Consider the following 21,227-nt stretch of genomic DNA (forward strand, 5'->3'; position numbering starts at 1 on the left):
ATTAGCTAAAGCTTACAAAATTTGCGTTTGTAATTTTATATGCTTTTGCCGCATGAAATTTACGAAATTTGTAAAAAGAAATTTTTTTTCGCGTTTCATTTATTTCACACAAGAAATTCTTGCGCTCACCTTCAACTTTTTCACCAGGTTTCACATTTTCAAATTCAAAAATTTTCAATGTCATAATTGCCAAGAGCCTTGGTATGTATGAATACTTGCTACAATTTGTTGTTTTTTTATTGTTCTTAGTATGCATATGTACATTCATATACATACAAGTACAAGTATACATATGTGTGTACAATTAATCAATTTCACCAACTAATCGCTCGTCTGTTTTTCGCTTGAATGCAGCTAATTAAGTTATGCTTTGTGTAACAAACGCTAAAGGAAATTTCATTAATCACTTTTTTGACCTGATTTACCAAAAATTTAAAATCCTTAAAAAAAATTAATTTTCTAAAAATAAAAAATAAAAAAATTGTTTAGCTAAATTTTTATAATTTTTTCTATCTCTTCTTTTGTTACATGCTTACAGGTTTCCAATTGGTTTAAGAATCGCAGACAAAGAGATCGCGCCGCTGAGCATAAAGAGTAAGTAGCAAGTTAAAAAATTGAAAAAATTCGGATAAAAGATGAAAAGACAAATATAAGAAACGAACTAAAAATTTGGAAATAAAATATAAAAAATATCAAAAACCGCGCGAAATTATAGGCACATGAAAAGTTTTGATATTCTTCGAGTGCATTTAAAAAACAGCTTTAATGACAGTGCATCTGTTACAGAAAAAAAATATCGAAAAGTGTATTGAAATATATATGTATATATAAACCAAGAATATACAACGCTTCACTGTGCGCGCTGTATTTATTAATCATCATTTATCAAAACTGCAGAAAACTTACAAAAATGAAATTTGCTGCAATTTCACACATGAAATGCCCAAAAAATGCATTCTTTTATAAAAAAAAAAAAACAAAATATAACGCGTCGAATGTATGAAGATGTCATTACTTTGAAGCCTCGCAATGCCATCTTGTGAGTGTGACAGTTATTGCATGCTGGTGCATTTCACTTTTGCAAGAAAAAATTTCAAAAATACAACAGCGTACAAATGTTTCACTTATTTAAATAAATAACCATATAATTAGTGTCAAGGTTGTGAAAATATATATATGTATATATGTACATATGTATTTTATGTGAAAATTAATTTTACAAATTAGTTGCGTATGAAAAAAATTCGCATGGAAAATTTAGTCACAAGATCATGTTTGTGGCTATAAGATCTCTCTGGGGGTAGAATCACATGACCTTGACAATAAGCAATGCACAAGTCAAAAATACAAATAAATATTATTACACTTGTGTACATATGTATTTATGTACATATGTGTAAACACCCACCACCATCGCTCCCCCACAAATAGCTTGCTGGCAATTTTGAGCCGTCACACAAACTATTCATTTTCATGAATGTGAGACAAAACAGCTTTTTGGACAAGAACAAACTACACAAGGTCCAACAACAATCGAAACAAATGGCAAATATTGCCAAGAAAAAAAAAACCGGTATTGCACGAGTTAGATTGCTCTGCTGGTAGCCAGTCATATTTGCACTTGTTCCTGTCAAATTTGTTTAGCCAAAAAGTAAAAACTAAATTAAGAAAAAATGTGTTTTAATTTATTTAATTTATATCTACTCTTACGTATGTATATATCTAGCCAGTAGAGGTTACACAGTTGTCGTCAGTTTTTCAATTTTAGCACCATAAAATTCATATTTTTAAATAATGATTTTTTAAATACATACTACTACCTTCTGATCAAAAAATACCCATAAGTTCTCATTTAAACAAATCGCGCTGGAGATACTTTTCATTTTAATTTTTCTCGATATTGGTAGTACTCACGGTGCAGTAGTACTGTCAGCTGGGTTTTGTGTAATCATTTGTTAAAAAAAAATTAGTATCTGATTTGTTATGCAAATTTTGCACTGTCGAATTTAGTTGAGCAAAGAGTTCTTCTAAAAACGATTTTCTTTTAATACATACAATAAAATCTAAAAATTAAAAGAAAATTAAATTAAAAAAGTAAAAAAATCTAAATAAAAAATAAATAAAACTAAATGAAATCAAAAAATGTTATTCTTTTCAAAGCAATAAAATTTAAAAATCAAAAGAAAAAAAAAAAAAAATGTTCCTTAAATAAATTGAATTTGAAATTAAAATAAATTGATGCGAAAGGAAAAAATAAAATTAGTTTCTAAAAATTAAAAGAAAATTAAAGAAAAAGAAAAAATAAACTAAGTTTCTAAAAATTCAAAGAAATTAAAAAAAATATTTTCCTTTCCTTTTGTACCGAAAATCTCTAGTTAACTGCCGATTCTGAGTTAACTACGCACCAGGAATTTGGCCCTAAAACAGTTAAATCAAAAAATTAAAAGAATATAAATTAAAAACCAAAAAAAGAAGTTAAATAAAACATATATACTTTGGAGCGGCGTGAGCAACATAATATCGATGGCAGCGTGGAAGATGGACCTATCTCGGCAGCTAGTTCAAAAGCGCTCTATCTCAAAAAACCTTTCAAGAACGCCCTACTTCAGAATTTTATTGAAGATCGCCCTATTTCAAAATTTTTTTGAAAACCACCCTATGTCAGTTTTGGTTAAAGAACGCCCTATCTCAGAATTCGGTTCAAAAACGCCTCAACGAAAATACATTGAAAATGTGCTGAAACTGGACGTTTTTGAACCGAATTCTTAGATAGAGCGTTTTGCAATCAAGTTCTGAGATAGGGCATTCTCAACCAAATTCTGAAATAGAGCGTGGTTGAAAATTTTTCTGAGATAGGGCGTTTTCGAACTGGGTGCCGCATAGGTCAATCTTCCACTCAGCCAACGATATACAGCGACTCAAATAAATGACCACGTGTTGATTTTTTTTTTAATATTCGTAATGTTTTTCGATCTAAATTTTTTTGTTGTTATTTTTCTATAAAAACACCGTCCAAGCTTTAACCAAAAACATATAAATTACAATTTCAAACTTTAGAAAAATTCAATAAATTTTCATCAAAATTTTAAAATTTTGTATCTGAATTTTATATCCCATATAATTTTAATCTAATGAAGTGCTAGTTTCGACCGGCTAAAAAATAGCGTAGAATTTTTTTTTTAGATTAATTTGCGCTTTTTTTTTATATAACAAGTGCAATTACAAAAAACTGGCGTCGATTTTTCGAAATTTTATTGTTAAATTGTTTATTTCATAAGAAATTCGTGCTTAAAAGTGCAAAAAATTTTGCTTCGGTTTGCTAAAGAAATTTTGGATTTTTTTGATCAGAAGGTGCATACAATATTTTAAATCCTCTCAATATATGTATGTACATACATATTTATATTCACTTTGGCTTCCACATATCGAATAAGATATGATTTCGTTAAAATAGCTAGCAAACATACATACACACACTTTTAATTTTATATATTTAAAATAAATCAGCATTTTTGAGTGTAGCTGACATGAAAGTATACATTAATTAGATTTTCTGGCAAAAATAAGATATTACCATGGCGAAAATAAAGACCTTAGACAATGCAGTGCATTTCAAATTAAAAATAAGTAGTCGAATAAAACTTCTCGCATTACATTTGAATTTCGTTTTTTTATTTTTATTTTTTTCTCAGATTTCACAATGGGTTGCGTTGGGCACATTCAAAAAACAAAGCTCTATTCTTAGTGAAAATTTTAATTAGGCTAGCGTGGCTAAGGAGTTGAGTTCCAGTAGACTTTAAACTTTTAAGTAATTTTCCCTTTCAGAACCATTTAATGTCTCTGATGTAGAATTTCAGCAGAGCTTCGAGCACTTGTGCGCTATCCATTATCGAAAGATTACTCGTTTCGAATGAAATTAAATAAAATGACATCCCCCCAGACATTCTGTTACCAGTTACCGACAATTTTCAGATCGGTTCCGGTTTTGTTGACGTATGATATGAATATTTTTACGTCAACAAGTGCAATAGCGATCCGAAACTTGTCGCTAACTGGTTACAGAATCTCCACCCTGCGTAAAGGTCTGATTATGGCATCTTAACTTAACTTAACGTAACTTAGAACTCAGAAAATCAAAATGAAACAGACTTTGACGTGGCGTAAAGTTTCGCCTATCCAAATATAAACAACATCCATTTAAGAGAATTTTTAAGTGACAGCCTTTAAGTTACGTTAAGTTGCCTTAACTGAAACGAGCGGGCTTCATCTATTTAAATTGTAGTGTAAAGAAAACCACACAGTCATTTTGTTTGATTCGATTCAAAACGAGTAATCACCCAAGGAACTACTCACTACTGAATATATTCAATAAAAAACTTAGCGAATAAGAATGTCCTTCCCGACAACAGTGCCTATATCTTTTCATCTTTTCGGTCTTTGACCTTAGGTATATCTGAGCTATCGCAATCTTCCTTCTGGAGGCAACCAGCTGTCTTGCATCGGAAAGAGAGTGGTAATTATAAAAGTTATGCTAGCCTTATCATTCACTTCTAAATACTAGCTCGCTGTTGAACATTTGTACTTGGACTAAACCGACAATTTCGAGTCTCTTTCTTTATATAATCATCACTTTCCTCGTTTCGTTCCGATGACGCATTGTAATCTTATTACATTAAACGAGCAATTCTTGTATATATGTATATATCCATAGGGTTCTGGGGAAAAGGCTCTAACGATTTTGTTGAAGTTTTGTATACAGATAATATTTTGGATTTTAAGGTTATCTGAATAGGCAATATCTCCGAGAAGACTCGTATAAGGTATGGGTATCAAATGGACGCTAATTCAAAAATATTTTTAATACGGTTGCCACCTATTTTGAATAGCATATTTATTAAATTTTTTTGTTTAGAAAAAATAGGTAAAATATTAGATACTATTCATGGGTGAGAAGGTTCTTAAACAATGCTTACCCTAAATAAAAAAATGATATCCCTTAGGATAATAGTGTAAGGTTGCCACTTAATTCCGATTCTACACAACTTATCTTAAACATCGCAATATTGATATCAAATGAAAGGTATTGTTGAGAACTTTGGTCAGAAAATGTTTTGCATCGGGGTTGCCACACTTCTATGTAACACATATTTTAATTTTGTTAATTTTAATCGGCTTTTTTTATGTATACACAGTACATATACACTCAAGATATGTATCATTCATTCCAGCGTATTTCAGAATAGGGTTGCCACTTAAATCTTGGAGCAGGAAATTTACTTAATAGATTTCGAAATCCAACTTTTTTCCAAAATGTTTTTTTTTAAAGCTATGCAAATGTTGAAAGCTTTAAATAGTATATGCACTCCGGGCGAAGCTCGGTCAAACTGGTACTTATTTCTAAAGAGTGCAATGAGTGCGCACTGAGTCCAGCTACTGATCTTGGATTTTTAAGGCCCGCTTTCAATTGTGTCTTCTAACCACTTTCATTTTTTTCCAAAGTCGTCGCTGAGATACATAAATATATACATACAAGATATAAATGTAAGAGTATGTACCCTTATTCAAATGCACTTAATTCTCCTTACGAAAAATCTAAATTTTCTTTTCAATATTTACTTAAAACATAAAAACATCTGCTGCTGCTTCTAAATAAATATTTGCAAAATACATACAAAAATGTGTCTTCAACACAAAAAAAAAGCCGAAAGATCAAAGATCGCACACAAACAATTCAAACATAGTTAAAAATTGATCAATTTGGCTCCTCTTATTGACGTCCTGTCGAGCGAACGTCAAACAGATCCGACGGCAGTGATAAATATATGCACTTACATCTGCAGGTATATGAAAGTATGTATATGTAAGTAAGTAAATGCAGAAGTATACTCGTAGTAATTTTTCTCGTAAATATATTTCCTTGGGGACTTGTTTCAACATCATTGCAGCCATTTTCTTTACAAACATACACACAAATGCACTCAGTTAACTGCTTTCAAATATCCTGCTTGAGGTCAACAGAAGAGCGCCGCGTAACACCGCGCCACTGAGTGATGCCACGTCGAATGCTTGATGTTGGTTGACTGACTTTCTGACTGCACTGGGTTTGCAGGTACATACTTCAGCGCGCTGCAGTGTGGCGAGTATTGTTTTTTTTTTGCTGAGAAGTACTTAGCGCCATTGTGAAAGTACAAATACATTAACTAAACAAATTTGTATATCGAGCAGCGAAAAAAATTGTATGTACTAAAAAATATTAAATATGCAAGCGAAAGGTTAGTGCGAAAATATGCTTTTAGCAGGAATTTTTGTTTTAGAATTCGACCGAATTTCAGATAGATATGAGAAAAAATGCAGAACACATACATACATACATACTAGATATGTAGATACTACAAGTAATTTTAGACTAGCCATAGTGTAAATATTTTTGAAACTTCTCCTGCTCTGTTTTTTTTTCTATTTTGTCTGAAAACCTGTGCAGTTATGTGCGATCAAAAATAACCATGATGCACAGTGGGGCAAAAGTAGTAATCGTACCACAAATTTGCTGAAATGTCGTATACGCTCTATTCTGCATTTAGGAATGAAGAAATGTGGAAAATACAAATTTGCTGAAATGTCGTATACGCTCTATTCCGCAATTAGGAATGAAGAAATGTGGAAAATGGCAAAAGTCGACCACGCCGCCCCCTGTGGGCGGAAATGGTAAATGTTAAATCGTTAATTTACGTACGACGAACTTTTTTTTGCCTGCAAGGTGGTTCGGTCTAATGTACATACATAAGTACATGTCTATATGTGTTAAATGACTTTGTGAAGTACTGGTATGCACATACATATACCCGTACTATACATCCATATGTATTTATTTATACAATCGTCGAAAGTAGCGCATTACTTACTTTCGTCGAATTAAAGCCTAAAAGGCAAAAATACAACGAAAATGAGCGAAAACAAGTACAAGGAATATTGGATATCAAATTACCATTTTGTCTACGTTTTTGGTAAACACTTATTAACAACAAAATATAGACAAAAATCTATTCATGTATGAACGTACACATTGTACAAGCAGAGAAAAAGCATAAATGGCTAAAAGGAATGACAGAAGGAACTTGGTAAAATTTTTGCTTTACATACATATGTACAATAAACATACATATGTACATATGTACATATTTCACATAATATGTACATTGCTACGTATATTTTTATGTACATATTTATGTATGCGCTGCTTTGTTTTTGTATTAGTTCGAAAATGACTGAATGTCCTTCGCATTTTCCAGTGATTGCATTTCATAAAATAAATACACATACATACATAAGTACGTATTTGTATGAGCGGCGCACGTATGTACAGGGTGGGCCAAATAAGACCCACCAATTTCACGCAGCAGGTCCATAGTTTGCCTAGCAGTGTGCACAGTCGCTCCATCTTGTTGAAACCACAATGCTAGGATGCTGCTCTGCCGTTGGCCACAAAAAGTTGTGAATCATTATTTTGTAAGAAGCCCCAGAAATCATTTATGGCGTTTCATTCTCATTCTCGAAGAAATAATGGGCCGATAACCTTTTCAGCCATAATACCGCAGCATACAGTGTATCTGGATGGGTGTAACTGGTGCTGGTGTGTTGCCCTTAGGTTTTCAGAGCCCCACAATCTACAGTTTTGCTTGGAAATGCGCTAATTGTCTAAAACGAATAGCGTATTGTAGTCACTGTTGCCGTTGTGCAACTAAAGGGGCAATTTGACCCTTTTTAAGCGCCAATACCCTTTGAAAAATTATGTTAGAATATTGCCCCTTTTCAGAGATTTTTTTAGGAAATGTTAACAGAACCTTGCTATTAAAAAATATTTTCCCCTGTAAGTACCAAAAAATGCTTCACGTGCAACTTTTAAAGAAAATACAACTCTCCTCCTTGCAGCAACTAGAATTATGTGTATGTTCGCAACCCTGTTTTATGCAAAGCTTGTCCCGCTATTTTCTGTTTAAATTTAACAGATTTATTCTTTTACCAAATAGTAAAGAAAACCAAAAAATAATATGGTGACCCTTTTTTACGTCAATGACCCCTTTTTTGCGACTTTCTGAAAATTCTCAACGGCAGCACTGATTGGAGACGTTGTTGGTGGTCTTGCTGTAAGCACACATTATGATTTTCCAAGAGATTAGCATGCAGAAAAAGAATAACATGCAGAAAGAAAATAGACATGCAGAAAGAAAGTAACAATAATGTTAAAAAATAAAGAAGTTATACGTGTTTAACATTGGTAGGTCTTATTTGGCCCACCCTGTATTATGTATAACATTTCTGTATAGTAAAATCGAAGTTTTATCAAGTTGAAGAATACGTTTTAAAAAGGAATTCGCAAAATCATAAAAGCTCAAGTTATTGTAAAGAATATCTATTGTACCAGAGAGAGAGCCGCGTCGGTAGCGATCTTTCAAATTGGGTCGCTTTTAAGGCTATTTATCCATTGGAAATTCATTCTCTGCTGTAAGAGCATACTTAGCTCTTCTGCTTATATGACGGAGTCTTTTAAAGTGTTGAAAAGGTGCGCTTGATTTTTTGATTTAATTTTAAAGAATTAATGGCTAGCAATTGAATGACAACAGTCGTGAAACGAGGACTTATCGAGCGTTCACCAAAAAGTATTGTTGAAGACCTGCAGTGAGATACTGACAATCGCTACGCTAAATTTTCGTCGCAAAAATTCTCGACAAGAAAAGCAGTGGGGGCTAAAAGTATACAACATGGAAAAGTAACAAATGAAATGTGTAATCAGCCAAATCTGGTGCAGTTTGAAGGCCATATAAGTACAAGTTGTATGTTGTTTGGCGCGCCTGTTATACTTTTGGAGATTTTTGGTGATCAAAATTAGCGATAGCGAATGTTGAAATCCGGCTGCTGTTCTAAGATGACTTCTGATGTCATGTAGAATAACAAAGAGCGTCCACTGACTTCATAGGGTTCTGGCATGTATGTATATATGTATAGATTCTTGAAGTTTCCATTTCTGCATTCTATCGCGATACGCGACATTTCGAAACAATTATTGACTTCAACCTTTTTGAATCAATCAATCAATCAATCGTTGGGCCATCGGTTTAAATTGTAATCAATCGCTTTCAGCATACAGAGGTTACAAGAGTTACCATTGGTCATAGCGCCTACCTAAATTTTTGAACATAAATACATAACCGGTGCTCAACACTACCGCTTGACGCAGCCCCCAAAAATCTTCCAGAGTTTTTAAACGGTAAAGCTACAGCGCTAGAAGTCGTAGGGGCTCTGCATGACTTACAACCGTGCAGAGGTGGTAACTGATGGATATCATTGGCCGCGAGGCTTTCCCAAAATATTTTTGCTTGTCCCCCAAATGCCTACCCAAAATGTCATCGCCGTCGGGAATGCGCAATCTTGTATTCTATCATTCTTGAAAGTTTGCGATAATTGCACAAAAAAAGAACATTACTTGCTAATAACGAGGCCCATTTTTACTGGGTCCGAGAAATGTCATATATACCTGCAGGAGGAGAAAGAAATAAAATATGTACTTTGTCACGGCACACTACCATTTTCATAAAGGAATAATATAAATCGCTTAAACAGAGAAAGTAAAAAGAGGAATAAGAAAAAATACAGCGCATATAAAAATCTGAGGGATCAGCTATACGCGTCTACGTTCGAGAACAATTTTGCAACCATAAAAAACACCAACGAAGCGAAAATTAAAAAAATAAAAACAGAAAAAGCAAACGAATAAAACTCACTAAACGTCAGTCTACGTTAAAACCTTGATCAATAAAAGTGTAAGTGAGCTTTTATAAAAAACACTACATATTTTAAAGTAACGTAAACACAAGGATATATGAAAAAGTTAAAAAAGCGCGGGTTTGAACGTTCGTCAGCATTTGCGCACTGGCGCATGGTGGGTGGCCGCGTGCATTCGGATTTGTTTTTTGTTGTTGTTATAATAAGCTTAATGTTTTTGTATTTAAGCTTCATTCTCTTCCTTTATTCCAATCTGTTCAGCCTTGAGCATGCGTTAAATTATTTCTTTGCATCGTCAAAATTTTTCGTAGCTGAATGAAGTTCAAAATTCATTGAGGAGGAATTAATTCATAAATGTGTCGTAAGATTATTGTTGTAATTTTTTTTTGCTGTTGCTTCGAGTGTGTCGTCCAAAGCGTAGCTTGTGATTGTTGCTTTTCAAGCAAGCACTTGGCGCTCATCTGAAATGTGTGGCTTTCTATGCACAAGCATTTTGTTCCAGCTTGGGTGTTGTGTTTTTGTAGTATGTGCATACATATGTATGGATGCATGTTTTATTTTATAAAGTCTTGTGATGTCTGAATAAACGCATTGACTTGGAAAATTAAAAAAAAAAAAATTACATGCAGTTGATTGGTTTAGTAACAAACGATCGTCACGTGCTTGGCAAAAAGCGGAACGAAAATATGGTCGATAAATGTGATTCCAACCGAGCAAAAACAATTATCTTGAATATCCATAAATCTGATGAGCAGATTTTAACTTTTTCAGGTGGATAAGACTAAAAATTAGGAAAAAATTTTAAATCTCTCGACATTTTCACAGGTTGCTGTAAGTAAAATAATTCTTTCTGAGTTGTGTTGGACTAATTTTGCCAGTTGAAGGCAAGTAAACGTTAGGTAGGTTAAGCCAAGTAAAACTAACAAGTTTGGGCTGACTAATGAAACAAATTTTCGTACTCTTCTCTCTGCATATTTTTTTACCGACTTAATTCTCATTATAATGTTATTGCTGTTTTATTGCTTTTAATTTGGCGGCAGTTTTTATGTATTTTTTATTGTACGTGCATACATACAAACCAATGTTTGTAAAACTCTTTGCTGTTAACATAATTTACATTAGACCATACCACCTTAGAAGCAAACAAAAAAAATGTTGCCATACACCCATGAGTCTTAAAGTATTTTTGCAAGACAATTTGGGGGAAACAAATTTCGCCCAGCCTAGGCAATACATTTTTTTTTGTAATAGCTCTATCGAAATAGAAACACTTGCTTGGCAAAAATTTATTGCTTTTACAGAGCTGACAATAGGATGGTAACGTTAGTGTGATAAGAATTGAGATCTGGTGGGTAAGTACTAGAATGGGGTACTTGAGGTCAATGAACTCTGGAATAAAAGCTATATCTGCTCGAGACCAGAACGTCGTTATAGATGATATGAAGAAAATTTTAAAAAAGCTCCCCTATATTCTTTTAAAAAAATCATCATGTTCTTTAAAAAAAATCAAAATGCCCTGCAAAAATACTTTAGATTCGAAGTCTAATGTACATTTGTTTATTTTATTAAAAGTTAGAGTATCTAATATAAAGCATGCTCTAACCTCAGTTCTGTACGCACAAAAAGCATCACCTCTACATCATTTTTTCACATCTTTCACAATCATAAAAATACATACATAGTCGCAATGTATTTATTTAAATACATACATATATCGCACATTTTTTAATATACAGAATTATTTCAAAATTTAATTTCTGTGGGAAAACGCAATCAAAATTTGATCAATTCATAGAGTTTGTATATCAAAATACAGATGAAAGACAGACATCTTCGCCAGTTTTCGGAAGTTAGATCATCTGCTAGGCTGAATATATTCTCCTTATCAAACTTGTTAATTGTATGATGAAATCTCCAAAAACGTAAATTTGGAATTACATCTCTATATGTATTTTTAAACTCGCGATATGTGCATCCATACATATGTACATATACTCCATCCTTTAGTTCGTATATTAATCGCCCTTATGCATTCTTTCTCTCCATGAAATTCGCCTCCACTCGTTCTTAAACACAACAAATGTCAATTCTGCCGAGTCTAGTATTTTTTATGCGTTGCACATAATTTCTTGTGTTTCGCTTGAAAATTCTTATTCTAGTATATTTGATCTCAGTCTCAGTCGTCATGAAGTTTAAGGAAGTAGTAACACTTGAGCTGCCATAATCTCTCGCAAAGCAAACACAGAGCGGATGTTTATATAATTCGTTTCTTATTTTGTACTGGCAAAAAGGCTCTTCTGCATGCGACAATCATGCGATGTTTTTTTTTTTATGGAAAACCAACCGTCCGTAAGTTTTTCGTAAAATTCAAATGGACTGTACTACTTTTCCATACATACATATGTACTAGGTACTTGGTACAAAAAAGCAAAAGTAATTTCAAGGTCATTCTAAAAATGTTAAAAAACTACGCATAATTAAGTAAACGATTACAATTTTGGTGAGAATTACCAAAATATGTCCAAAAACAACAAACAACTGCGACGAAAAAATTCTGGTATTGCCAGACAGAAATTAGAAAGGAGCAGTATAGATGTACCGCATATGTATTTAGGTATACAGCGTGTCCTAGACCAAAAATGGAGGAAAATGTTGTTTATTGGAAAACGCATAAACATGAACTACCAAGCCGGGGATACTCTACCCTTTAGTCTTATTAGCGATTTTGGGTTTCGCCCGGAAGTGTCGTGCCGAATATAAGTCGTTCAAATGATACTAGAAGGACTCTTTTGAACTCGAAAATTTTGGTGAATCAAAGATTTTTTATTAAAAAAAGGGACAAAGACCACGCAAAAACTGTTTTTATACCCGAGCGCATATATTAACCTTGTTCACATAACGTCAAAGGTTTCCCTTTATCCAATATAAGTTGGTATTGAAAATAGGCGAAATCGGACTGTACCCACGCACACTTCCCATATAACAGTATTTTCGAAAAATGCAAGAGCTACGAAATTTTGGTGAATATTGGATCTACATATATTGCTGAAATAAGCACGTGAAGCATAATTTAGGTGAAAAATAATATTACTATGCAATTTTTGAAAAATGGGCGGGCCACTTATGGCCGCTACACCACTCCTTTTGAAAGTCTCCTGAAGAGAACCAGAGTTTTGCGATCGAAAAATTTTGATTTACAAGAATTCTATATCATTTCTACGAAAAGTTTTTTTTCCATATAAAATACATTCAAAACATTGACCGCTTTGAGCGACCTCTAAATATTTTTGGATTTCAAAATAAAAAAATTGGGGTTAACTTGTTTTTGATATAGAACAATCCAAGGGGATGAGAGCATTAAAATTCCGACTTAAATCTTTTTGGACTACACTAATGTACATACATATAGCATTGGTCAATACAATAGCCCCCCATTTCAAAGTGATATTGTTTCCCCCTTATGTTTATTTATTTATTTTTAGGAATTTTCAATTAAAATACGGTTCAGTCCCACCAAAACCCATATAAATCCAAGTTTAAAATTTCGTAGAAAACTACAAAAAAATAAATCAATAAATTTTCAACCAAATTCCAAACTTATTTCTCAGAAGTGTTAGAATTTTTTCTGAGTACACAATTTTATAGCCCATTCAATTTTAGTCCAATAATGTGCAAGTTTCAAGTGGCTAAAAATTGCCGTTGATTTTTTAGAATTTTTTTCGCCGAAGGTGTTGCGGGTTTCTGCCATTTAAAAATAAATTGTGTTTATTCGTTATAGGGAAGCAAATGCGAAAAAAAAATATTTAAAAAAAATCAACGGTAATTTTTAGCCACTTGAAACTTGCACATTGTTGGACTAGAATTGAATGGGCTATAAAACTACGTACTCGAAAGAATTCTTGCACTTCTGAGAAAAAAGTTTGAGATTTGGGTGAAAATTTGTTGCATTCTTTTGTAGTCTTTTACACAGTTTAAAACTTGGGCTTACAGGGGTTTCGTTAGAGAATGAACTGTATTTTAATTGAAAATTCTTAAAAATTAACAACGTAACACAAGTTGCAAACAAAATCACTTTGAAATGGGGACGCTATGGATATGGCCAATGATGTATATGTAGCAGCATGGTAGGAGCTTAAGGGCGCTACAGACGAGCACAAAGCCGGGGTCACAAGAAAAATATACAGTCCTCACTTTATCGTTAAAGTGTTAATCTTGTCACCAGACAATTTGCAGCCGAACAACATGTGCTGCCAATACAAACATAAACAACAACAACAAGTATCTGGAATTTAGCTGATGCAGGGGAGCGCCAAGCGTTCGAAAATAAAGAAAAGAGGAAATTGTAGTGACATTAAAACGCATACGAAACATTTAAGCGCATAGGCAGGCGATTTGTAACGATCTGTTGTGCGATGCTCTTGCGATACACGTGTTGTTATTGGTTGGTATTGTTGTTGGTGCTGAAACACAAAAATGTCGCTCATATGCAGAACACTTGCTGCTGAATGTATGAATTTAGGTACTATGTAGGCATCAGACATCTGCAGCGGGTGCATGATTTTCGTGTATACTCGATCATCTAACAAAACCCGCTTTGCATCGTTCTCTGTATACGAGCAGAAGTATTGTTCGTTATCGACTGAGCTCAAGACGAACATGTTGGCCACAACACCCGATTGCTTTTCATACATACTTGATTGGGTTCGGGTGCTTTGCAGCTCAATATACCCGGGTGTTCGAGTTTCAACCCGAGTGTGCACAAAATTTTCTTGATTGGCTTATGACGTTTTTGTTTCTACAAAAAATGTTGCCTTCTCATCGCGGTGCTCTTAGTTTTTGTGCGTAGAGGGTAAAGAGAAGGTTGAATTTTTCGGTAGTTTGTTTAAGTGTACATTTAAACATTTCTTATATTTTTGCTCATACAAAATGCGGCATCACGACGCCTACATCCATTTAGGTATAAATGTGTGTAGATCGGCAATGCCCAAGCCCTATACACTCGGAGCACATTTATTTTTTGTAAAAGTATTTATGTACCTACATAGTTTTAGGCTGTGTTCTAATATATACACACACAGCTTTCCACGCGAAACTATACGAAATAGATGCAAACACATTTTTGTCTACTTCGCTTCTAATTTTTTCATTGCGTATGCACAAGCACAAAGCAACAACATTTTCGTATGCTTTGTGGGAACATATTGGCGCCAGTTACCTTCAGCGTAAATTTCTTTGTTGTCCTGCATTTTATCGCAATGTTCGGGTGTCCGTTTCATTGTTACACAAATTTTCGGGTTAGCTGCGGGTGTCCGAGTGTGGTGTTCGCTTGTGCTCAATTTATAGCGAGGGTGATCGAACAGACTCGTTCGTAACCAAAGCAGCTGTCGGGTATGCATCTCGATCGAACACATAGTAGCCGAGTGTGGCGTTCGCTTGTGCTTGATTTTTAGTGAGTGTGATCAAAAAGGCTCGATCATACTCAAAGCTGTTCTCTGGTAGGCATGTATGCAATGTAAGGGCAGAGGGTAAAAGGGTATGTGTTGAGTGTTATAAAATGCCGTGCTGTAGTCGGGACTAAAAATAAATGTGTGTGTGCGTGTGATATAAACAAAAACTAAAATGAAATATGTCCTAAGGAGGAACGCGTTGTTGCTGATCTAAATTCGCGGCTTGGAAAATGAGGCAGACAAATTGACGCAGTGGCACGAAGACTGCCTTAAATCCTTTAGCCACCAGCAAAGAATCCAAAATGGCAAATAAAGTAGAGCCCAAAGCGAGAATAGTAGCAGAGTGCTTTGCTAGTTGTGCGAATATTCGAGACAATAACAGCAGTAAAGAAAACATTAAGGGCCGGTTACTCAATATCTGGTTAACACTAATCTCCGGTTAAACATAGTTATCGACGTTACCGACTCCCTGTTGTATGCATGGAGTCGAAGATGTCGATAACGATGTTTAACCGCAGATTAGTGTTAACCAGACGTTGAGTAACCGGCCCTAAAACTTTTACAAAGCAGCAATATTATTCAAAGTCAGCATTTGCTTGAGGAGCAAACTTTACTCCTTCCACTTTGCCTACTTCGTTATTTGCTCTTCTGAGTTATCATCGATGATCATTCGCGAACGTACGATTTTATATGCCATCGCCAGCATCTTTTCCTTCTTCTTGCTAAGCTGACACAACAACAGCATGGAGCCATGTACGAAATGATCATCAGGCAAATGTGTATCGTAGAACGATTAATAAAGACAACAACAAAAACAAAAACAACAATAAGCTCTATAAAATGCAAAACAGCAATAAAAACAACAATGCGATAAACAAATGAGTAGCCACCACAAACGAACTCATGAAACATTAGCAACAGCCACAACGTCGCCAGCCAGACATACAGACATTTCCTTTCAACCAACTCCGCCACCCCCACGATCTTAATACGCAACCAAGCCACAGCATGCATCCTCGCCAATAATGCCACATCTCTACCTTTTTACTTAAAAATTACTGCCGGCATACAGCCTAATACAGCTACAGTCGGCAGTTTCAACTCCATTGACAGCATTGCTGCGAGAATATATGTAGTACCCGGGACGACGACAATCACACCATCAGCAACATTAACAATCAACAATCGCCAGCCAACCAGTCATACAGCCAGCCAAATGGTCAATATTATCCGCTTAAACATCAGCAGCAACGACAACAGCATAAGCAACAACAATAATAACCTTAGCGTTAGCGTAAATAAGATCATAAAATTAAACACTTCAAGAGACGGGCTACGACAACAACAATACAGTGGGTGTTTTTGAGTTTGGGTGTGAATGCATAGAAAATAAATAACGATTTTTAATTCTCTCTGCAGACTTACAGCTAAAACTTAAGGGTCTCCTAGGATTCGCTAGCGAATAATGATGGTTTAAAGTCATGTAGGGAAAGGCGTGGTGAAACTATCTGGGCACACTTTTTTGTGTAACCCATAACGCCGCCGCACAAAAAAAGTTCTGGTTCGGGTGACTGAACCACAGTTTCGGCTTACACTAGCAGCCATAAAATAACCCTCTATTTAGCTACCATAACAAGTAGCGCCGCAATCTCTACTCTCTTTCCAATTGAAGGCTCCCAATAGTATGTATAGTTAAGGCTATCGTCGCCTTGCGCTTACTAATAGCGGCGTTGCGCACCCTTTTTAGCTTCCCTTCTGGTGTCATGTGATGTTTCGACGTACTCCCTATCTTTGGAAATTGTCTGTTAAAAGTCTAAATTTTTTCGATAAATTTTCCCTTTCTGGCGTTGTGCTTTGTAGATCATACAGCGAAGCGATATTCTATAGGATTGACAATCAGGTGCTGCTAAATATGTGACTCAGCTTCTCTTTTAATTTGTGGGTGCATCTTAAAGTTTTTACACAAACGTAGGTTCCTACAAGCTTTACGCCGTCTTTGAACAGCATACGGGTTTTATTCGAAGATTTTTAATGTCAGAAGTTTTTTCGGAGTACACATCTCTAACTAATTCGATGCGGCGACCGCTTAGAATTGAATCAAAGGTTCAACGAAGGAATCCAAATTATCTACCAATTTTATCAGCAAGAGTGAGGGTTTGTTCGAAAGTAAAGCACTCCAAATAACCTTGGCTGGGTTCGTAAGAATTATGTATTTCAAATGCCCCATAAACCGTATAAAAACCGAGTGTCAAGGTCCTGAATTCACTACAGTATGTTCTAAATTAGTTGGGGATTGTTTGTCTATATTATTTGTTTCTAATTAGACTATTATACTTGACTGACGATTTGGCTATAAAGGACAACCTTGAGGTGGTCTACCCGAGAAAGGAGGACGTGAGAACACTTTTAATCACTCTTGGATTTCACTTTTGTATAGATGGGCCTCATGTCAGCTCAGCTAGTAGCAGGCGAAGACTAGAACATTAACAACTGCAAAGCCTCTCTTCTCCAAGATGGGTCAGAGACAATCAAGGAAGCTTTCAAGGATCGGAAATCTAGAACTGCTTAATTTCGTGATATTTTCGACGGGTCAATGTGAGATTGGATTACACGCAGGGTCCCATATCTTTGGCAATTACAGTGGGATCTCCAAGTATCATATATCGATGTTTTTGTCTTGACGAAACAAATTTCTTTTTGCTACAAATTTCAAAACCCCATACCAGTTCCCACCAATTTAACGTACATCTAATGTCAGTAAATTAAAGTTCACCAAAGGAAGGCAATTTCGATTTATTTTTGTAGAACCAAGGGAGAAATTTTATTTGTGACGAAGTTCAGCGGCCTCAAGAACGTCATTATAGTGGTTACCGTCCAGACCTCGCCCTATCACACAACCGTAATGTCTGTAAATTAAAGCTCTCTCACTTTTCTGTGGTTACTTCCGAACACCTTTTTTAACAACCTTACCCACTGTGCAGTGCGCTTTTAAGTCCAATCAGCTCAAAGCTGTTACACGCTTGGAGACATAAACAGATTCTGGCGAGAAAGCCACCAACAGTGCAGCATAAAAGGCAGTCAGCAAACAGTCGGAGTCTTAGCCCAGGCCTCTAAGGCCAAACAAACTAAGGCATCAACACAACATACAAACACACAAGTCTAGTGGCTAGCCGGGAAACTCATCAAGAATTTATCAGATGCGAGACTAGAGATTAGCGTGAGGCAGCAGTGAAATAGTAATGGGGAGTAGGCATATATACATACATACATACAAACGATTGCAGCAGATGAGGGAATAGCAGTGGGGGTTTAACAAGTCGACGACGATAGTGGTGTGGCAACTACTCAATATGTAACTGACGTGATGGTGTGGCTGCAAATTGAGGATCAGCGCACAACAAGTGGCGATCCAGTAAAGTGGACAATAAACAAATACATACATACATATGCACATAACAAGCACAAATGTGGGCTTGAATAGGCGTTGTGCTTTTGTTTAGTTTTTTTTTTTGTGCTGCCCTGATGTGATGATGTGCTGGAATGATGGTGTTGATCTGATGTGCTCCAACTCGAGAGTGTGGTGGTGTGAACGATCTTTGATAGTGTCAATTGGCTGTGAAATATGACAAATGAGTTGTGCGTGGCAGACTGTATGTCTCGGCACTTAAAAATACATACAAACATTTATTATTTTTAGCGCTTTTCAGACACTGCGCGATCACTTAGTGGTGCTCTTAATCATTCGCAAGAATGCATTGCAAAAAACCAGTTAGCAGTTGTTTAGAAAAAAATCACGTTTCATTTTAAATGTGTCACAATTAAAACGACAGTAAACGACAATTGCTGACAATCGACGCCGTTGCAATTGCATTGTAAGCGATCGTAGAGTTGTTGCCATTTTAACATGTCAAAGGTTTTTCATTTATGACTGACCATTCATTCATACTTTCAATTCATTAAAAACGCATTTAAAAATTATGTAAAAATTTATTTTATGGTCGTGACAATTTATGGCATTCTGTGTAACTTTTAATTATGCAATAATTTGTATATCAGTTTAATCTATCTATCGATCAGCAGTTCAACAAATTGGTGGCTTCATTAAAAAACAACATTACTGCCTATGTCTTTTTTACCTGTTTTGTGCGAATATGTATGTACAAAGGCACGCAGGAATGCCTGTTCTTACAGCTGGCTAACTGTTAAGTAGCTTACTCAACATTTACATTGTTGTTTTGTTCGGTTGTCTCGCTTTTACGATCAGCTGCTGATGATCGCAAGCTTTAGCCAATTTATCAATGGGTGCGTCAGTTGCAACGATTTTTCGAATTTATCGCACAAACATGAATCAATCGCAATGAGCAATTAATTGCCACTCCCAAGTGAAATATTAGTAAGCCCTTTTTTTGTTTTAGCCATCTTCATAAATTGTTTGAGAAGTGCAGTTTTATGAAATCAATCGCTGCCACAGAAAAAGAAGCAATTAGCATATTTTATGTATATGCAGAAGCTGCAGACTTTTTAACTTCACCGCATGATGAGTGTTGTATGCCTCCAAACAAAACCATCGACCGAAGGTAGCTCAAAGATCCGAGGGTTAAAAGGAGATGCATTTCTAGTGAAAATCCCAGATCGAAAAGTCTGATTCCAGAATCCACTAAGAAGTCGTTTCAAGCTAAGGCTTTTCATGAAGTTTAACATTTTGGAGAGTGCCCAGTTCCAGATTCTGGATGGATAGAATAATCTCTCTGCGAGGTGTAAAAGTCTAAGGCTAGTTCTACGTGGCCCGTCATATAGTACATATACATATACTTTCAGCTTCCTTCCGGCAGCCCACGGGACTTGCGGTCCACTTGCGGTGGTACTTTAGCTTGCAATGACCTGTAAGCTAAGCAGTAATAGTTCTTAGACCCTCCCGACATTACTCCGTATAAGCCTAGGACGAACCACAGAAAGGCTGAGGGCTCCGATTTCTCGAGCGTCAGCACTTTCGTTGCATTGAAGCCGTTAAGATCTCAACTTGCCACAAGGTAATCTCGTTTCGCTCAGTAGTTTTGTTCAGTAGACTTATACAACTGCCTCAATAGCCTTGGTAACTCTTAAGAATTTTACTGCTGCCTGCTGCACACATTAAAATTATGAAAATTTCTGCCTGGAATATGGTTGGGTATGTGCCCATTGGTACTCTTGTCCGAGATTTAGGTCCAAATACGCCGGCCTCAGTACGCTCATCATCAAGTTTGCATCCATCAGTGTACCAAACTTGGTAAACTTCTCGGATAATTGTGATTGCCGCCTCCGAACGGCACATGGTTTGTATTGTATTTGTAACAGAGGCTTCACATGGACGCATAAAGCACTTTGTTCAGAGTAAATAGCTCCGAAGTACGAAAAGTGCTCCATTATCATGCAGTGGCCAGCAAGAAAGCCTGTACTTAATGTAAGGTGAAGGAGTGGTTCTGTTCTGCTTGTTGATATTTCATGGATAAAGGATTAAGCCTCTATGTTATCACCGTATTTGACTAGCGCTCTGTTCCCCGTCCAGATACAAATAACTTCACCCAACAGAGATCCATGGCATAAATCCCTATGCAGCCGAATTACTGGCGAGCATACCTGCCACTTCATTGCACATAACTCTACTGTAGCCAGGCACGTGAATGGGGTAAACCCGTTTCCCAGATGACGAAGCTGAAAACAAGCCCACCAGAGGTTTAGGTAACCTCGTATGCTTTCCCTGCGAGCAGCGCAGTCCTGTGGTCACGAGTGTATATATTGCCTCAATGGCATACAACTTTGAACTGAAATACAGAGTTAAATTTTTGCATGCTAGGAGCCTCCTGGGTGATACACCTCAGACCACTGCTTGGGCGCCAGTGTCAGTCTTGTCACTATACCAAATGGGACTAACAGTCCGGGGTTGAGGCCGTTCATTGTGCCAGTGAAAGTATGCGTTTTATGTTAAACGTCGGAAGGCACAGATCCGTAAAACCAATTCGG

At 35.8% G+C, this 21,227-nt stretch overlaps 1 protein-coding gene across 1 annotated transcript in view; it reads left to right on the top strand.

Annotated features, from left to right (window-relative positions):
• Positions 1-21,227, top strand: part of LOC118744545 (protein sine oculis) — a 78,188-nt gene that overhangs the window by 33,527 nt on the left and 23,434 nt on the right. Inside the window, exon 6 of the mRNA XM_036477661.1 lies at positions 539-594. Within this exon, the coding sequence (XP_036333554.1) occupies positions 539-594 (56 nt within the window). The remainder of the gene's footprint in view (positions 1-538; positions 595-21,227) is intronic.

Source organism: Rhagoletis pomonella, unplaced genomic scaffold (assembly GCF_013731165.1).
Source record: "Rhagoletis pomonella isolate Grant_MI unplaced genomic scaffold, Rhpom_1.0 Rhpom_scaffold_00008, whole genome shotgun sequence".
NCBI classification, from domain to species: domain Eukaryota; kingdom Metazoa; phylum Arthropoda; class Insecta; order Diptera; family Tephritidae; genus Rhagoletis; species Rhagoletis pomonella.